The following is a 16,616-nucleotide window of genomic DNA, read 5'->3' as shown; positions in this document are numbered from 1 at the left end:
ATTCATCTGTGCGCAGAGGCACGTTTTAATGGCTGTGTAGGCGAGAACTGGAAATTAGAAAGCGCGTCTCAGACACTGGCGCTCCTGAAAGGAAAGATTTAATGAGCTGATGCAAGGAAAATCTCCTTCCTTCTTAGGTCCAAATCAATAGAAAAAAGAACAGGCAAGCGTAGACCTTGCAGGTACAGGGGCATATTGGAATAATGGCCATACACCTAGCTTCGGGTGTTCCCTTAGACAACCCCAGCCAAGGGAATCTGGCAGCTACCGAGTGAACAGATGTAATGTGAGGTCGGTGGAGCCTGCGCGGTCAGGGGGCGGTGGTGGGGAGTAAAAATCGGCTCGTTATTTCCCCCGCTCTTCATACGGATCGCAGCATCCCTAATTAAAAGGCCCGTACCCTGTAGCGCCTCGGTATAAAGTGAATAAGTCTATCAAAGAGATCCCAAACTGACCGGAAAATCCAATCTGCTTTCCTCACCCCCCCTCCACCCCCCTCCCCTTCTTTCATTTGCTGCAGAGTGCAAATGACGGATTCTTGCCAGCTTTCAGGTCTTTTCGCAGCATGAATGAAACCTGAGCAAATTTTGCCTTTGGCTGCCTGTTATAATATGTCAGTCGTCCCCCCCCCCCCCCCCCCTTCCCACAACAAGCCAGAGCTGTAGTCTGTAAACAAGACAAATGGAGCACATCCTGATTTGGACTGCATTCTTGGCAGCGAGCGGTTCAGCTGCTTCGGAGAAAGAGAGGGGGGAAACTATTGTTACTGTCGGAGGAGTCAAAGAATCAGTTTGGTGGGGTGTTTTCAGGGTGTCTTTCCCCCGGTTTTGGAAAAGGCAGGGGAAAAATGTCGATGCCTGATTTTGATGGTCGGCATGGAGATGAAACACCCCCCCCCCCGTGTTTGCGCATCTTAAGCAGCACTAATTTGCTCTTTGATCCAAGTCTTGCAGGAGGCATGCTAATGGCCCCGCGGCAGGGCAGCTGCGGCCGGCTCCGGAGGGCAGGGGCTGCTCTGCGCCTGGGAAATCAAGCCGTCGCGGTCACTGCCTCCACATCTCTCTTCAGTGTGCCCCCCCAAACCCCCCGAACCCCCAACCCACCCCTGGCCAACCTCTAGCCCCCCTCCCCAGCTACTGAATTTCAAATTTCAGCCTCAATCCTGTCATGAAGGTACCGAATTGCCTGAGCACTTGTGGAGCGGTGAGACGCGGAGCAATTCGAACACAGTTTAAATCAAAGATCGCCCTTTCAGCGATCTTTGATTTAAACTTGTGTCCCTTGCTCCCCTCAGAGACTCTCTCTCCTCGCCCTCAGCCTTGGCATTGCTTAGGTGATGCCTTGGAAACGAACTCAGCGAAAGACAGACAGGATGCACTCCTCAATCATTCCTCGGCATTTAGCACGAGTGGAGCACAATAGCGCTCCGTCCAGGTGCGTGCTCAGCCTCTTTCACGGGCTGTCTCGCACATCTCTTCTTTCGGCTCTTTGAGCACCACTAAAGGAGAGATCACAGAGATGGGTTTGCGTGAAAGGACTTAGGGGCTGGGGATAATATAACCGATCACTCGCTGCCATTTTTGTACCCTGCTGCCAGAGCTGGAGTGCTCATCTGCTACGGGGTGACATGACAACCACGGGTACATGTGAGGTACATCCATCCTGGATGCCATAAGCACACCCACAACCAGACAGAGGATTAATATAGCCTCCATCCAACCATGCATGTACACACACAAACACACACACATACACACAAACTTATGAATACATGCATATATATATATATCCATTACTTAAAAAGTTATAGTGTGGAAAGACATTAAAACCCTATGCTTCTGAAAGTGCTAATATTAAGCAGATCAGTCATACTGATTTAATGAGAGATTGTACAGTGTTCTGACACAGCTGGAAAGAAAACCACTTAAGCCTTGGACTGTGAGTTTGCCATGGGCTGATCTGGCCATCATACAGCCATCAGTGTAGTGGCGGGTGGCCATCTTCCAGGGCATGAGGATTGATTGATTTTACAGAAAGAGTATATTTAGTATGTTGTGGCTGTGCCTGACACCATGTCCACGTTCTCATGTTAACAGCACTTGTCAGCAGCGAGAGGAAGAAGGGATTACATAGGGGATGCACTGCGAAGGACAGCCACAGTAATTCAGAGCCGTGAAAAGGCAGGGCTGCTGGGTTTCTGTGGACGGCCGTCTCTGCGTGCCAGCCTCCGCTCTGAGGTCAGCAGCCTTGTGCTCAGCAGTTGTGGCATGCCGGACTGGAGAGCCGCGAGGATTATTTCCCCACTCCTCAGACCCGCTCATAAGATAAGTCAACACAGGATGGTATTATAGGATTTGGATTATTTTTCACTTTTTTCCCATTTTGGTAGAGGAGGGGGGCATCAAAATCAATACATAATACTGTCCTCCTGGCTAACTCAGTCCTCAGGCCTTTATTCACTGGTTCCTTCTTTGGTTCCTTCAAAGGGCAGTGCATTACATCAGGCAGAGCTCTTCCACAGCACCTTTGGGCAAGGTTAAAGCCTAGGCATATACACCTCTTACACAGGTCTCAGAATGCTCACAATATGTGCTATAGACAGATGCGTTGGCCATAGGTGGGCAGATGATTGAAATGGAGGACCTCTGTAGTAGTGAGTGACTTGTAAGCCTTGTTATAGCAAGGGCAGCTCCAGGTACGCACAATCTATAATGCAGCGCCTCATACGTTTACGCTGACCGCCCCTCACGAGCGCAGAGGCACCGTCTCATTTATTTCGGTCCCGTTTTGTCAACAGTCCGCCAATTTCCATATGTGTTCAGCCTGTTTGTCGTGCAGTAATCACTTATTTATAGATCTCCTGGGCAAACATCAAAGGAAAGGCAAACAATGCTGCCCACCGCAATATCAGTTTAAAAGGTTATATCCTCTCAAAAGCTGAAGAGAAAGGAAGAGAACAAAATGGAGGTCACTGCATTGTGAGGCAGTCCAGGACTCCACCAATTTCTATGCTGAATTAATGTAGTTAAACCATGAAGAGCCTCAGTCCTATTACTGCACTGTGTTGCTGTTGTTGTTGAAGACAGTGCCTGCAATTGTTAGCTTCGACCTTTGAGCACGAGCTGCAATGGGACACGGTGATGTGTTTAATTTTGTGCCGGGGGTGCAACACAGGGAGGAACCAGCGCTGTTCTTTTCACAGAGCTCACAGCTAGCCCAAACAATGCTTGGACTTTGACCAAATCAGTGCTTTGCACCCTCCTCGGCGCGGTTGCCCGGTTGAAGCCGATTGCTGCTATCTTTGAAAAAGGGCCTGGTTTGAAATATGGCATGGTCATCTCCCCCCACAGCTATGACCCTGCAAAGCCATCACAGCCGCGAGCGCAGTGTGATCCATGAACCTCTCTGGCAGGCAAGCTCCCTCAAGAGGAGGAGAGAGGGGTGGGGGAGGTGGGTGGGGTTTGGGGTGACCATTGCAGTTTAAGGAGGGGACTGAAATACTCCATCACCCCAATGCCCCTCACCCGTTTAAAAGCCCCTGCCACATTCAGGGGGTTGATGGAATGTGACAGCAAGATAAGGCCAGATAAGGTGGCTGGAGATTTATCCAATTTCCCCAGCTCTCTCATCGCTCTGCATTTCATAGCCAGAGAAAGTTATAAATTCCAGGGGTGGGGGGAGGCACTGAGGGATTCCAGCCTGTGGGACGGCTGGGACAGTTGTTATACAGGCTGACACCACGGCGCTGGCTTGCGGCCAATTTGTACAGGGAAAAACCGTGGCTTGGAACGGTCACGTCTCAAGGGATAATCGTGTCTCGTTATCCCTGGCTTCGGAAAGCACGGATTGTTGGGGGAGTTCTATCGATCAGGAATGTTAAATGGAAACTTTCATAGTTACACTGAAGAATGAGGACCATCTCAACCTGAAGGTGGATCATTCTCAAGTGATCTATTCCAAATTTGCCCTAACTGCCATTGCATTCAGTGATGCCATGTGTCTTTCCAATCAAGAGAGCTGTCAAGGAACTCACATTTTGACAGCTCCCCCTGTCACCCCCTACCAAGAAGAATGCCCTTGAGTACAAGTAGTAATTACTGAGTGTTCTGTTACATTTTTAATTGGTTTTTAAAAAGCCATAATATGAAAGTCATTTCAACACGGACTTATTTTACATAATACATTAATGATTCCTGGTTATCATTTATATACTATAATACAGTTAATATGAGGGAGTGCTAAAAAGCAACAGTACATGTGTCTAGTGAAACCTCACAGGTGCTGGGTACAGTATGAAAGTGAAAATCTATGTTTACTGTGCAAGTTGTATGAATACGAGCAAACTAACAAAATGTGAATGCAGACTTAAGTGTTTTACCACACAAAGATGCCTACAATCAGAAAGCTTGAACACACAAATCAGTCAAACCCAAATTTTTATGAGGGCAGATGGGTGTACAGGAAACGGGCCAATTTAAACTCCAATATTTCAGTGCATGCACTCACAAATTCACAACACAGAAAATGAAAGATGGATGCAATAAATGACTTACAATTACATCACAAAAATATTAAATGAGAGCAATTTTAGTTATGTCATCACAAAAAGGAAAATTGTTTGGCTTCAAAACCTAGTTTTTTCCTAACAAAAAGGCTCCCTTCAAATGACTTAGCAATGACAATAGCAGCGCTGCAAACAGTTTAATGCTTTAACTAAGTACACCAGCACCGAAACAGATATAGCTGCGTAAAACTGGAAATATGAGCATCAGGTCTCTGTCCTTTCGCTAACAGAGCACAAGGAAGACTCGCTCACAAGATTAAACCTTCCTAACAAGGGCCTCTTTCTCGCTTTTTTTTTTTTAAACCACACCGTGAAGATGTTCTGAAATGAAGATTCCACCATGTGACTCATGTCAGGCATTTAAAACATGTAAAGTGGATTTGCTGAGTGTCCTTTCCAGCAGAGGAGAACAGCTCTCCTGGAACTTTTCCTTTTTTATATTAAGGGCACCTTCACGAAGCCTGCTTTAACAGCATAACCAAAACATGACTGCTACATAATGTGCTCAGACAATGGCACCCTCTGACAAGGCAAGGAGCCATTGTTATTGGCCTCAAGCAACATGTTGAAAACATGTATAAAACACACAATATGGAGTGGGTATTCATATGTAGTAATGCAAAACAAAACAACATACACACGACAGTCTACGCTGTACGAGGGGTCACATGAGGGCAGAGTATAGCCGTGAGCGTCCCTGTTAAGGTCATAGGACTTAAGTGGAACTGTTTGTGTTTATGGAAACCTAATACTCATATCACTGTGTCTAGTATTACTACAAAGCATATTAACATATATTTTTCAAGTGATCTGTACAACAGAAAAAAAATTATGCACCATAAAATCTCATTATTACAATTATTTTAACGCCAGATAGTAAGAAATAAGCATTTCTCAAATAAACAGCCACATGATACAGTGGCTATCAGAATGTCCAAACTACTTTTTACAGTTGTGTAATTGCTTGTCATGGAAACGGGCTTGCCCTTGAACTTGATTTCATGCCCTGCTTTGCACTCATCATGACTAAATAAGAAAGGGAAAAAAAACAAGGACTAGGAAAGGACCAGGTAGAGACGGAATACATTGCCATTGTTCCAAGCATAAGAGCTTTCTGCATTTATTCTAATCCTCCAAAGGCGAGGCACCATTCTCCTCAGTGGAGCACATATCTGTATGCTAATGTGATTTTCCTCATGCAATTGTAAGTTACAGGAAAGAAGCAGGGATTACTTGCAACCTGACGTCTATTGCAGCAAAATATATTCTAACACTGAAAAGACAAATTGAACATTCATTTTGATTTAGTTACTAATGTCTATTTCTCTAATTAAAATACTGTATACTAAATCCCACAGACCATTTTATTTGCTTAATTTGAGATGTATGGAGGCTGTATGTATTTATATCATAAGGCTGTGCTTTAAAAAAAACTGTTGCTAATTATTAAAGAAGAGTCAATTCAAAACTGGTAAAAAAAAACATGAAATCCAAAAACATGAAAAGTAGTTACTGCTATTCTGCTGGAGACGAAAGACCACAGAAAGACTGGACTGAGGAAATGGTATGCAGACTTCAAAGGGAGAGGCCGACAGAGCAGCAGTTATGTATTTTACCTCAACCATAAAACACTGACACACACACGCACGCACGCACACACACTACTTGACCACACATCCTGCCAGCTAGCAGGCTGCTTTTTCTTCGAATTCCCCTATCTATTAGTTAACCAGTCACACAACCACAGGCTGGTAATAAACAGAATGCAGGGAGGCCCTTAGCAACAGAGCCCGCGCTGCTGCTCAGCAACAACTGAGAGAAAGTACAAGAGAGAGACAGAGAGAGATAGACAGAGAGACAGAGAGAGAGAGAGAGATAGAGATGGACAGAGAGACAGAGAGAGAGAGAGAGAAAGAGAGAGAGAGAGAGATAGAGATGGACAGAGAGACAGAGAGAGAGAGAGAGAAAGAGAGAGAGAGAGAGAGACAGAGAGAGAGAAAGAAAGAGAGCTTTGTTCTTAGTCCACCATTACCTGCCAGCTGTGAAGAGACCTTTACAAACATACTTAAGAAAAAAAACAGACATTTCAGTATACTGTAAAATAAATTTTCTTTTTCTTTCTCTGTCAGAACTCTTTGTGAAATTGTAATCTCATATATTTGAGGAGTGTGTAGGGGAAACCTCACAATAAACCATGCAACAGTGACCTTGGAAAATGGTTAAAAACAGACAATAATTCTCAGAATTAGCTCACCAGAGAAAGCCGATGACCGAATGAATTGCTCTATTGGGAAAATGCTACCCTCAGGTCTTCTCGAGGAGACATCACACCCTTAAATAACACAGTTTATTGTCATCATCCAGTACTCAGATGCCAAATCTCTGGTGAATATATTACCCTGATAGGCAAATGTGTTGCTGATGTTAGCTGTTATATGTATATATACACAAACCGTTGTGTGTACTCCATTTTTTCCTGTCAAACCCACATATACTAGAAGATTCAATCCTCAACTGTACTCTTTGTCTGCTAATCTGCTTCAAGTCACTTCGATACTGTAAGTCTGTGTGTTTTGGTTTTCATGTTATCAGTTCTAGCCTGAAAGGGTCAGAATTAGCATGATGGCAGCCACATGTGTTAGAATGTCAAAGATGATTCCTAAGGCTGAATTGTTTGGCCTTAGGGTTAGGGTTAGGGTTAGGCTTTGTGCTCTGTTAACTCAATGTATGATTTAGCACTGCTGTTATAGTCTTATCAAGGACACCTATTCTTACATGTTTACCTTTCAGATTATAAATATATTGCATCCATCACTGGGTTTAAATGTCCTGCAGTTCTTGCCCTTATAGCCAGTGGTGGAGCAACCAACATATCTAAGAGCTTTGCTGTGCCATAATCAATCTTCCGCTGTGCATATGTACAACGATCTCTACCAGCAGGAAGGGCTTAATAGCAATCCCACCCACTGATAGCGAGTGTAAGGTGAGGAAGTTGTAATTCGCGGAAACCGCAGCGTCGCCTGCTGAGAGAGATAGCGAGTGACCCCCCCTGGAATCTCAGAGAGTGTGCTACCATTCAGACCCATAAAACAGCCCCGATGCCGTACCACACGCAATTCACTGGCAGCGTGAGTCTACCCTGAGGCTGCTAATAGATGGATGCCATAATCATTCATCAGCACTTTACTGTTAGGACATAACCTTAGACACGCAGGCGTAATATTTCTAGGCAGAGCTGGAAATTGGACAAGAAGGACACTTTAGGGAACTGCAGTGAACTGATTAAGTTGAAAAAGTGTGGTGGGCAGCCATTAATTTCAAACTTCTTAGCAGGTAGCATGGAGCTTTGATCTACATTTGAGTACTTTACCGGTATTATTTTCTGTCCCTGGTGTCCCTGATTAACAAAAAGGAATGCGTGTTTGGATTATTTTGCCAGGATGTTTCAACACCAAACATTACCTTGTACAGTAAATCTCACTGTTTGGTGTTCCTGTCAGTGCCGAGGATGATCGCAGATGGTGATCTCCTTATGTTTTTCCATGTGATGGAATTACAGCGCTCTCGCTGTGCTGTGACTGACAGCTGAATCTGAGCCTTCCTCCTGTGCACCCAGGGATCATCTGCCCGGCCCGCGATGAACAAGATGAAGAACTTCAAGCGGCGCTTCTCGCTCTCGGTGCCGCGGACGGAGACGATCGAGGAGACCGAGTTCACCGAGCAGATCAACCAGCTGAACATCCGCCGCAGCGAGGGTGAGTTGCCCGGCAGCACCATGGTGGAGTCTCCCATAAGGGCTGCACCCAAAGTGCTTCCCATCGAGGGTGAGGGGGGCGTGATGTGGGTTACCAGACATGTGTGATGTATCATAGTATACATGGCTTCTGCCTATTGCACTAGTTAATTTAGGGCTTGAATGGTGCTAAGTTCACATTCACTGGTCTGGGAGTGTTGTTGGCCTTGTCTGACACTGTTGCTCATTGAACTTGAATGGATACACTTATGTTCTATTATGCTGGAAGCCGCTCTGGATAAGAGCGTCTGCTAAATGCATGCAATGTAATGTAATGTGATGGAAAAACACACCGTAACACAAATACACCACACAAAGATGAACACTAACAAGTATACATGCTGCAACTTGTTTCATATTTTAACATACATTTGGCTGGACTTCAGGCATTAATTGGGTTGTGTGGTTGGAAAGGTTGTGAACCTGTGTTCTGTCATGCTCCGCAAAGACAACCATAAGGAGCAATTCAGCTCCATTCAGCAAAGTTCCATGTGTACAACCCTGTGGCGTATTGTGCACTGTGGAGACAGACACGCAAGTGATGGAATATCTAACAAAGCAAAAATGAGCTGGAATCTGTTAAGAGCTGGAAGAATAACTCACAGCTTCCATAAACAGGCTTCTGCTCGGATTGTGGCTATTTATGGCAGCGCTGTTTAGCTTCATGCTCTTGCCAGATTCCATCTTATTTACAGATAGATTCAGAAAGGGGTGACACATTTATCTTAATCTTAATCTCCTCCAGGGTGACACACAGCACTGCACCCATCCACCTGAACACGGTTGCTGTTGATTTTCTTTTTTTTTTTTTTGTGGTGCTTAATTTTATCGCAAGGTACAAGACACAGTAAGACGCCAGCACCTCGCACTTTATCACACACTTCTAGTGGTTGAACAGTAATCCAGATTTAGCAGCTTTCTCGAGCGTTCTGAGCAAGGAAAGTGGGAACTCTTGAGTTACGGTCCTCAAGTCCAGAGGCACAAAAAGACTACTGTGAACTTTACCAAAGTTCTAAATCATTTCCAGGTCGCCTATATAGTTAAGGTGTGGAGGTGCGTGTGCGTGTGTGTGTGTGTGTGTGTGTGTGGGGGGGGGGGGGGGGGGGGGTGACCCTGTGTGGGGAGGGCACTCTCCACGCTAGCTATCTTGAGAGAAATCTAAAAGCTCAGCAGTGGAAACAGGCAAAGCAGCTGACCAAACAGTTCTGCAATAACTCGGGGGGCCCGCGGGTTGCAGCTCACGCCGAGAGATGATGAGAAGACAAATCCCCAGCTACCGCAGATCAAATGTCAGCCTCCGCCCTCCCCGCGGCCTCCCGTGCTCAGCACTTGCCAGCTCTCCGAGATCAGCATGAGCTACAACAGCAAGGGGGGGAATCAGCTTGGACGGCAGACAGGCAGGTGGGCATACAGCACGAATGGAAGAGGGAACCACACAGACCCGCAAGATCCTGGGGCGTTTCAAAGTCCATTTTTTTCCCACTCAGTCACAGAAAATGGAATGGGAGGCGGCAAGGAAGATAGTGAGGGGGCCTCTGATTCATGGTGTAATGTCGCATTTGGATGTGGGATGGGAAATCGACACTTTATGGCAGAGATGTTTTGGAGCCCTGGCTCCTCTGTGGAGCGTGATGCTGGCGGCGATATGAGCGGCACGCCTGTGTTCCTGTCACCTCAGCACCCGCCTCAGGGGAGACAGAGGCAGCTGGAGACAGGGGAAGAGGCTGGCCCAGATCGGCAGTTGTTGTTTGTTTTCTTTCCCTCACACCCCCCCGGAACAAATAATTAAGCCTCTACAAGCCCAAAAAGCCTGGATGACGAAGCCAGTCAGTCTAAGAAAGGTGTAAAAACTACAGAAAAGCCCAGCTATGAATGTACACCTCCAATCTCCTCGCTAGCTACCTCGTGTGCAAATAAGACTTCATTAAATTTCATTAGATTTCCCCAGATCAGTCCATCTTGGCTCTGGGAGACGCAGAGGCATGCGCCCAGACGCACGACCGCCTGCGCTAATTAACTTCGTTAGATTCCCTATCTCTCCATCTTGGCTCCGGGAGACACGGGGGCATACGGAGAATCACAAGCTCATGATTAAAAACTGCTGATTCAATGGACTTCCTCTGGCCTGCTGGCTCTCCCACTGTTGTTGGACGACACCTCAGTAGAGCAGCAGACCCTCTCCTTTCAGCCACAGGACTAATTACCAGCTGCTCCACGGAGCTTCTGATGGCTCAAGGCGAGCCTGGAGAGGCCTGTGCAAAGAGTTCCCATCGCATGGCATTTGGAGCCGTGACACTTTCTCTCTGAGAAACTCAATTATAGTTGATTACACGTCATTATACCACAGACACCTGCAGAGAGGCCTCATCCACCAGGAACAGACAGCACGGATCACAGCGCTACCTGGAATCTGTCACGAGCGCTGAGGCAGTCAGACACCTTTCCAGGACGGGCAAAAAAAAAAAGGGGAGCTGAGTAAATACGGGATTAGGACACACAAGCCCGATAAGCCATCGGGGGATGTTTTTGGAGTGGGTTTCCATGTCCAGCTACAGCTTGTTCTAGGCGTGAAATATCGGGGGAACGTTACAGAAACATCGGTGCGCAATCCAACCTTTGCAAATGCCCAGCAATGGAGCCAGAGCTGGCAATTTTTTTGGAGAAATATATCCTCTGCTCTAATAAAAGATTACAGTTGCCCAGAAATCCCTGCCATCTGCTCTTTTGCAGATGGTTACTAAAATCTTAATTCTATCTGTGAAAACTTAATTCTGTCCCATTAACGGCTGAGTTTAGCAGTCTTCCCGATGGCCCAGCGATGCGCCTTCCCTTATTTTCTGCCATTTAGTTTTTAGACTTTGATAAATGACAACGGGCTCAGTGTTTAGACTGGGAGAGCTTCATTTAGGTTTCACTGCCACGTGTACATATTATTCCAGCTCCCTTCATAATGGAAACAAAGCTTCTGGCTGACTTGCTGCTTTCAGAGTCTATTCTGTATATGGGAGAATGATGTCGCCTACCAGGCCGAAGGGTTTGTTGTACGCGACAGGTTGGTTGGTTATAGGAATGAGTGTGTTATAGATGTACTCTGCTTGAATAGTGCACACAGATTTATGTCCAGTGACAGTTCCTTTGTTTCAAATGACACTAATGGGACACGTTTCTCTTTTTCTGCATGCACCTTGCCACATTGGTTATACTCGACCGCTCTGCATTGCTGTACGTGGCTGGAATTTCAGATAAGATCCAGACTTACCACAGCTTGAAAGTACCTCCAGATATATATGTAAATGTGTGCTACATAACTTACATACATTTGATACATACAATGTATGAAAATTCAGATTTTAAGTGGGTTTTTTTTCTTTAAGGTCAGATCTAAATATTTGAAGCTTGCACCACTAACAAAAATCTTTAAAAAGCTGTGTTTCAGTTAAGGAGTCTTTTGTCTCATATTAAATCAGAGAGTCCAAATTCGCCTTCTCAGGTAAAAACACTGATGATAAATAACACTGACACAATGACAATGTGATTGCTACTATAAAGGTATCATACAATTATGGGGAACTGTAACTCTGACACATCATTATCTTCACTCAAAGATATGATGAGCTAACCATCAGTCTATTTTCCACCAGAATTCCTATTAAGAGGCAATAGGTATAGGTATCTCCAGATGAGGCTGTCTAGACATAGCACATATAAATATATATATAGCATATTTTTCCACGTTCTACTTTCAATATTTAGGAAGCGATGTCTATAAATGAACACCTGGCCAAGTCTCCCCGTTGTGCATATTACATGATTACTGTATGATAAATTACTGATAACTTTAGCCCACATAAGAAAAAGTTATTTTGGTTAAAGTTATTTTGGTGAATAATGAGAGGATGATGATCAACATGCTGTATGGAGAAGAGTGGCTTCAGTGCTCATCAATGAAACAAAACACAAGCTGGGCTTCTCACTTACAACATTTCCTCTCTGCTGTTAAAGCCGGGGGTTGGATAAAAATAGAGATCCCTTGGAAAGGAAAAAAAACAGGGGGGGGGGGGGTAGTGGGACAAGAAATGGCAAATGAAGATGGTTCCTGGTGCCAGCCTCCTCCTCTCCCCCACGCTGGCAGAGATAAAGGAGGGTAAGTGGTTCTGGCAGAGCTGTGTGCGCCCCCCCAGGCTGGCTAAAAATAGGGTGCGGAGAAGGAGGCTCGCCAGACGCTTCCTGCACAGGCGCGCACGGCCGAGTCCATCACACGGGATTGACACGGTGCATTCTGGGAGGTGCCAGGAGGAATCATTGTGTCTGTCTCTCTCTCTCTCTCTCTCTCTCTCTCTCTCTCTCTCTCTCTCTCTCTCTCTTTCTCTCTCACTCTGTCTCTCTCTCTCACTCTCCCCTTCCTAAGCTAAGAGATCTGTTCCTTTACCAACGAGACGGGAACCTTTGTGCAGAGGGATCACGGTGCAGACAGGCAGGGGGATGGCTGGCAGAGACGCACAGCAGGAACTCAGCAGCCCCCCATTCGCTACCATCACCATTCTACAGAGAGATGCTTTATCTATCACCGATGGAGGTTGCGTCAGGGCACCAGACCCCATACGTGCCTAGCGAGTGGATATTATTAGACGCATCAGTCCCTGTCGCCGATGCGGTTAGCGACATATTTGATACCTGAACGCTAACACACTATCATGCCGCTCTTTAAAAACGCTGGTATCACTCCTACGCCTCCCCTCCACCTCCATTTCCCCCCACTCCCCCAACAGCATCCTAAAGATAAAGAAAAAGAAATTGACTTCAGCTGGCCCACTTATTAGATTGTCCTTTCTGACAAGCTGGCTGACGGGTAGTGGCGAGGCGTTCTAGAACACACTGCCAGACAGTGAACACCGGGGGAAGGTGTGTGTGTGTTTGTGTTTGTGTGTGTGTGTGTGTGTGTGCGTGTGAGTGTTGGGGGGCGGTAGTGGGGAAAAAGCTGGGACGATTCTCCGCTGGGTTATCTGATAGAGGACAATTATTAAGGGAGAGGAAAAAAAATGACTTGCCAGCAATGACCCCAATTATTCGCAGGAAGATCAAAGTGTCCGCTGTAGCTGTGATATTTAAATTATAAACCCAGACAGGCTTCTGTTTCCATATCTGCAAATAAATGCGCCGCTCCCCAGCCCCGATGCTCCCGCCACGGCTTTGTGCTACGCGAAGGGGGAGGGTGACCGCTTTGGCCTGCCCGCCTCAGAATATTCATGAAATGAGGTGGGGGGGTGGGGGGCTGGGGTGGTGGCGCCAGTGGTTCCCACCTGATCTGAGCAGTGGGTGGACTTAGAGCTGAACACCTACTGCCACTTTCCAGCCCAAAAGAGGATTTGATTGAGGGATCCTCAACCATGGCAGATCTCGTTCACAGATCAATCGAGTCTCCCACAGCTGAAGGGGACTTCAGTACAAGCCCTGTCCAAGAGGCATGAAGCTTTGCCTAGACTCCGAGCTCAGATCTCTGCTTCCCACAGATCAATGCCTTATAATGCACTTCAGATTAAACAAAGCGTGGGAAAAGCAGGAAGGCGAGAATCACCATAAAGTACAAAGAGGACAACTCGGCATTCTTTGAATTCCTCTGGGACACACTGTATCTCTGTATAAAAGCAGGCAGACAAATCCCCTCATTTCATTAATTGTGTTGGTTATACTCTCGATCACGCTGCCGCAGTGTAGCGTGTGGTCGCGTACAGCCAACCAATGATAGTGCATTGCAAGCAGGACGACTGTTAATTGATCCTAACTGGCTTGGCATGATGGCATACTAAGTGGTGTCTGTTCAAGGAGTGTCATTGTCATTCACATATTCTTCATTCTCTGCATCACCACTATAGTGCCGGTAATATCATAGAGTTTACAGAGACGTGACAGGACTCTGGAACTATGAAGGAAAAGAGTCTGTTTCAGTGGAAGCAACACCAATGATTTATTCAGCCAGGGCATGTGAAGGTGCGTGTGCTTGCGTCTGTGTGTGTGTGTGCGCGTGCGTGGGCATGTCTGTCTGTGTGTCTGCAAGTGGGCCCTTTCAAATGAAGATATAATTATATAATGATATTATTATTAACACATTGCTCAAATGGTCTGAATAAAGGAGTCATTTCAGCCAAGGCTGTTGGCTTTTGTTAACAACTCTCATGTCTCCCCAAAGCAGCACCTAATGAAATAGCAACTTACTGATCATATCTGCGTGGACAATAACCCTATGCCGAGGTAGTGCAATAGCAATGATCCTGGTACACCCAACACATCTCTTCATTTCTGATCACCTCTTTTTTCAAATGCGACATGCTACACATTCAATATATTTCACATTTTAGATTTTGTTCCCCGGGATAGCAGACAGTCCTATCCAGAGGGACACAAGAAGCATCCAAAAATGCCTATACACGGTCACAGAAACAACAGTACACAAAGAACACAACAGATAAATGATCTGAGCATCTAAATATAAAGTTTTCCTGAAAGATTTAGAAGTATGTGAAGGTCACACCTAGGGAAAGTGCTTTCATTCTGTTGAGGACAAAAATAAGAATGGTCAAATGTGCAAGTGTTTTATTTGAGTCCTGTAAAACCAGTAGGTCTGGTGTCATAAACACTATTAGCTTGAGGGAGTGATTAAGTGTCGTCCTTTCGCTTGTGAATCAAAATTAAGGGATGAGGCATTTTTCTCCTTGAGGTCCATCACAGTCCTATTTTAAGTAACCGCTGACAATGTCTCTAAGAAGACAATATTCAAACACTTACACACAAGCACACACACTTACTGCAGTGTGTGCATATATCTCTGGTATATTTTAAAACCAATACATACATATGCATGCTATGCTGAAAGGAATCCAAGGCTGTATATAACGCCCAATGCGAGGCTGGACATACTGCACCAACACTTTTTACACCTGGCACTGGGAGTCCGACCTGATGTGTGCTTGGTACATCCAATTAAACCTTATCCTGCTGGTACACTTTTAAATACGTATTGACTTTTTCCTGGAAAACTCATTTCAAGCTGGAGTCGGACACACACATTAAATGATGCCTGTAAATAATTACGCGTTAAACTACAGAGATCAGGCTGAAGTATCCCTATAAACATGCTGTTCCCAGTCATAAAGGCCACGGTCAGCCCAGCCGATGCTGGGTAATGCACTATATCTAAAAGCTCCTGTTAAAAAAAATAATAATAAAAAAAACGCAATTGCTGTTTTCAGTTTCATTTAAGGAGAACCGTTTGGTTGCACACCTTGGGTACCTGCATTAGTGGAAACATCAAATGTCACCAGGAGAGAACTGCTCATTCATCTCCATTATTTCTTTCTGTCTTTTTTTTTTTAGGACTAATGGATGCACTTGCCGTCACAAAAAGGGGGGGGGGGGGGGGTTAGGAGGTGTATCGGCTTTGTTAAAGTGTGGAAAGAGAGTGAGAGTGCTTTTGATCAGCAGGATAGGGCGGTCATGACTCTGAGGCAATCATTACCATAAAAGCACACTTGTGATCTCCTATTCATCTCTTTCCAAATAATAAAACTATAGATGAGGCAGAAAGGATAAAAAAAAAAAAAGAATTGAACAGTTGTGATTTCTATGTTATCTTTTCTCGGAATCCCAGCCGGGGCTGGCCGTTTGTCAGCACGGTTACGGTTGAAGGCCCATGAGAGGGGTGCTTTATTGAAAATGGCGTGGGTGCGACGCCCTTGTCACCTGCTGCTGTGGCTGAAGTCTCCATTGGGGCGCTGCGTTTTCGTGTTACCTGGCAGGGTATAGTGGGACTCCAGTGGTTTTACGGCATCAGGCGAGGTTGCAATGTCATCACATGCGTTCGGTAACGGAATGGTGGGAACCTTCGGCTCTAACTGCAGAAAACAGCTAGCTCAGTCGGCACAGACGGGGGTAAAAACACAGGTGGGACTGTCACCCCATCTGTCATGGGCACGGCGATTCCCTCGATTCCCTAGTTCGCTCATCTAACACGTGACATTATAGTAAAGCAGGGTTGGGGAGCCCACGTTCCTGAAAGGCCTAGAAGTTCCTGCTGGTTGTGGATGTGCCTCAGCTCCTAAAAGACGAACTTCAGTCAATAACTGGATGAAAGATCAGCTCAGTTGATTCCCTGCTAAACCAGCAGCTGCTTGTAAATCAACAGCATCCTATTTATACCTAGACAACTGCAGGTGAGGCAACTCTCCCTCCTTAATGAAGTTTCAAATCATGCACCGAAGCTCA

General features: G+C 45.7%; 1 protein-coding gene across 2 annotated transcripts in view; it reads left to right on the top strand.

The window, feature by feature from the left end:
- Positions 1-16,616, top strand: part of cdk18 (cyclin dependent kinase 18) — a 50,789-nt gene that overhangs the window by 13,249 nt on the left and 20,924 nt on the right. Inside the window, exons 1-2 of one of the 2 annotated variants that reach the window (XM_036531192.1) lie at positions 7,092-7,122; positions 8,181-8,319. In XM_036531192.1, the coding sequence (XP_036387085.1) occupies positions 8,202-8,319 (118 nt within the window). In that variant the 5' untranslated portion in view covers positions 7,092-7,122; positions 8,181-8,201. Of the gene's footprint in view, positions 1-7,091; positions 7,123-8,180; positions 8,320-16,616 lie in introns of those variants that run through there. The other variant, XM_036531191.1, reaches the window with a different exon arrangement.

The sequence above is a fragment of the Megalops cyprinoides genome, chromosome 6, assembly GCF_013368585.1.
Source record: "Megalops cyprinoides isolate fMegCyp1 chromosome 6, fMegCyp1.pri, whole genome shotgun sequence".
NCBI lineage: Eukaryota > Metazoa > Chordata > Actinopteri > Elopiformes > Megalopidae > Megalops > Megalops cyprinoides.
The sequence above is the reverse complement of the archived record's forward strand: the minus strand, read 5'-3'. Positions and strand labels throughout refer to the sequence as shown.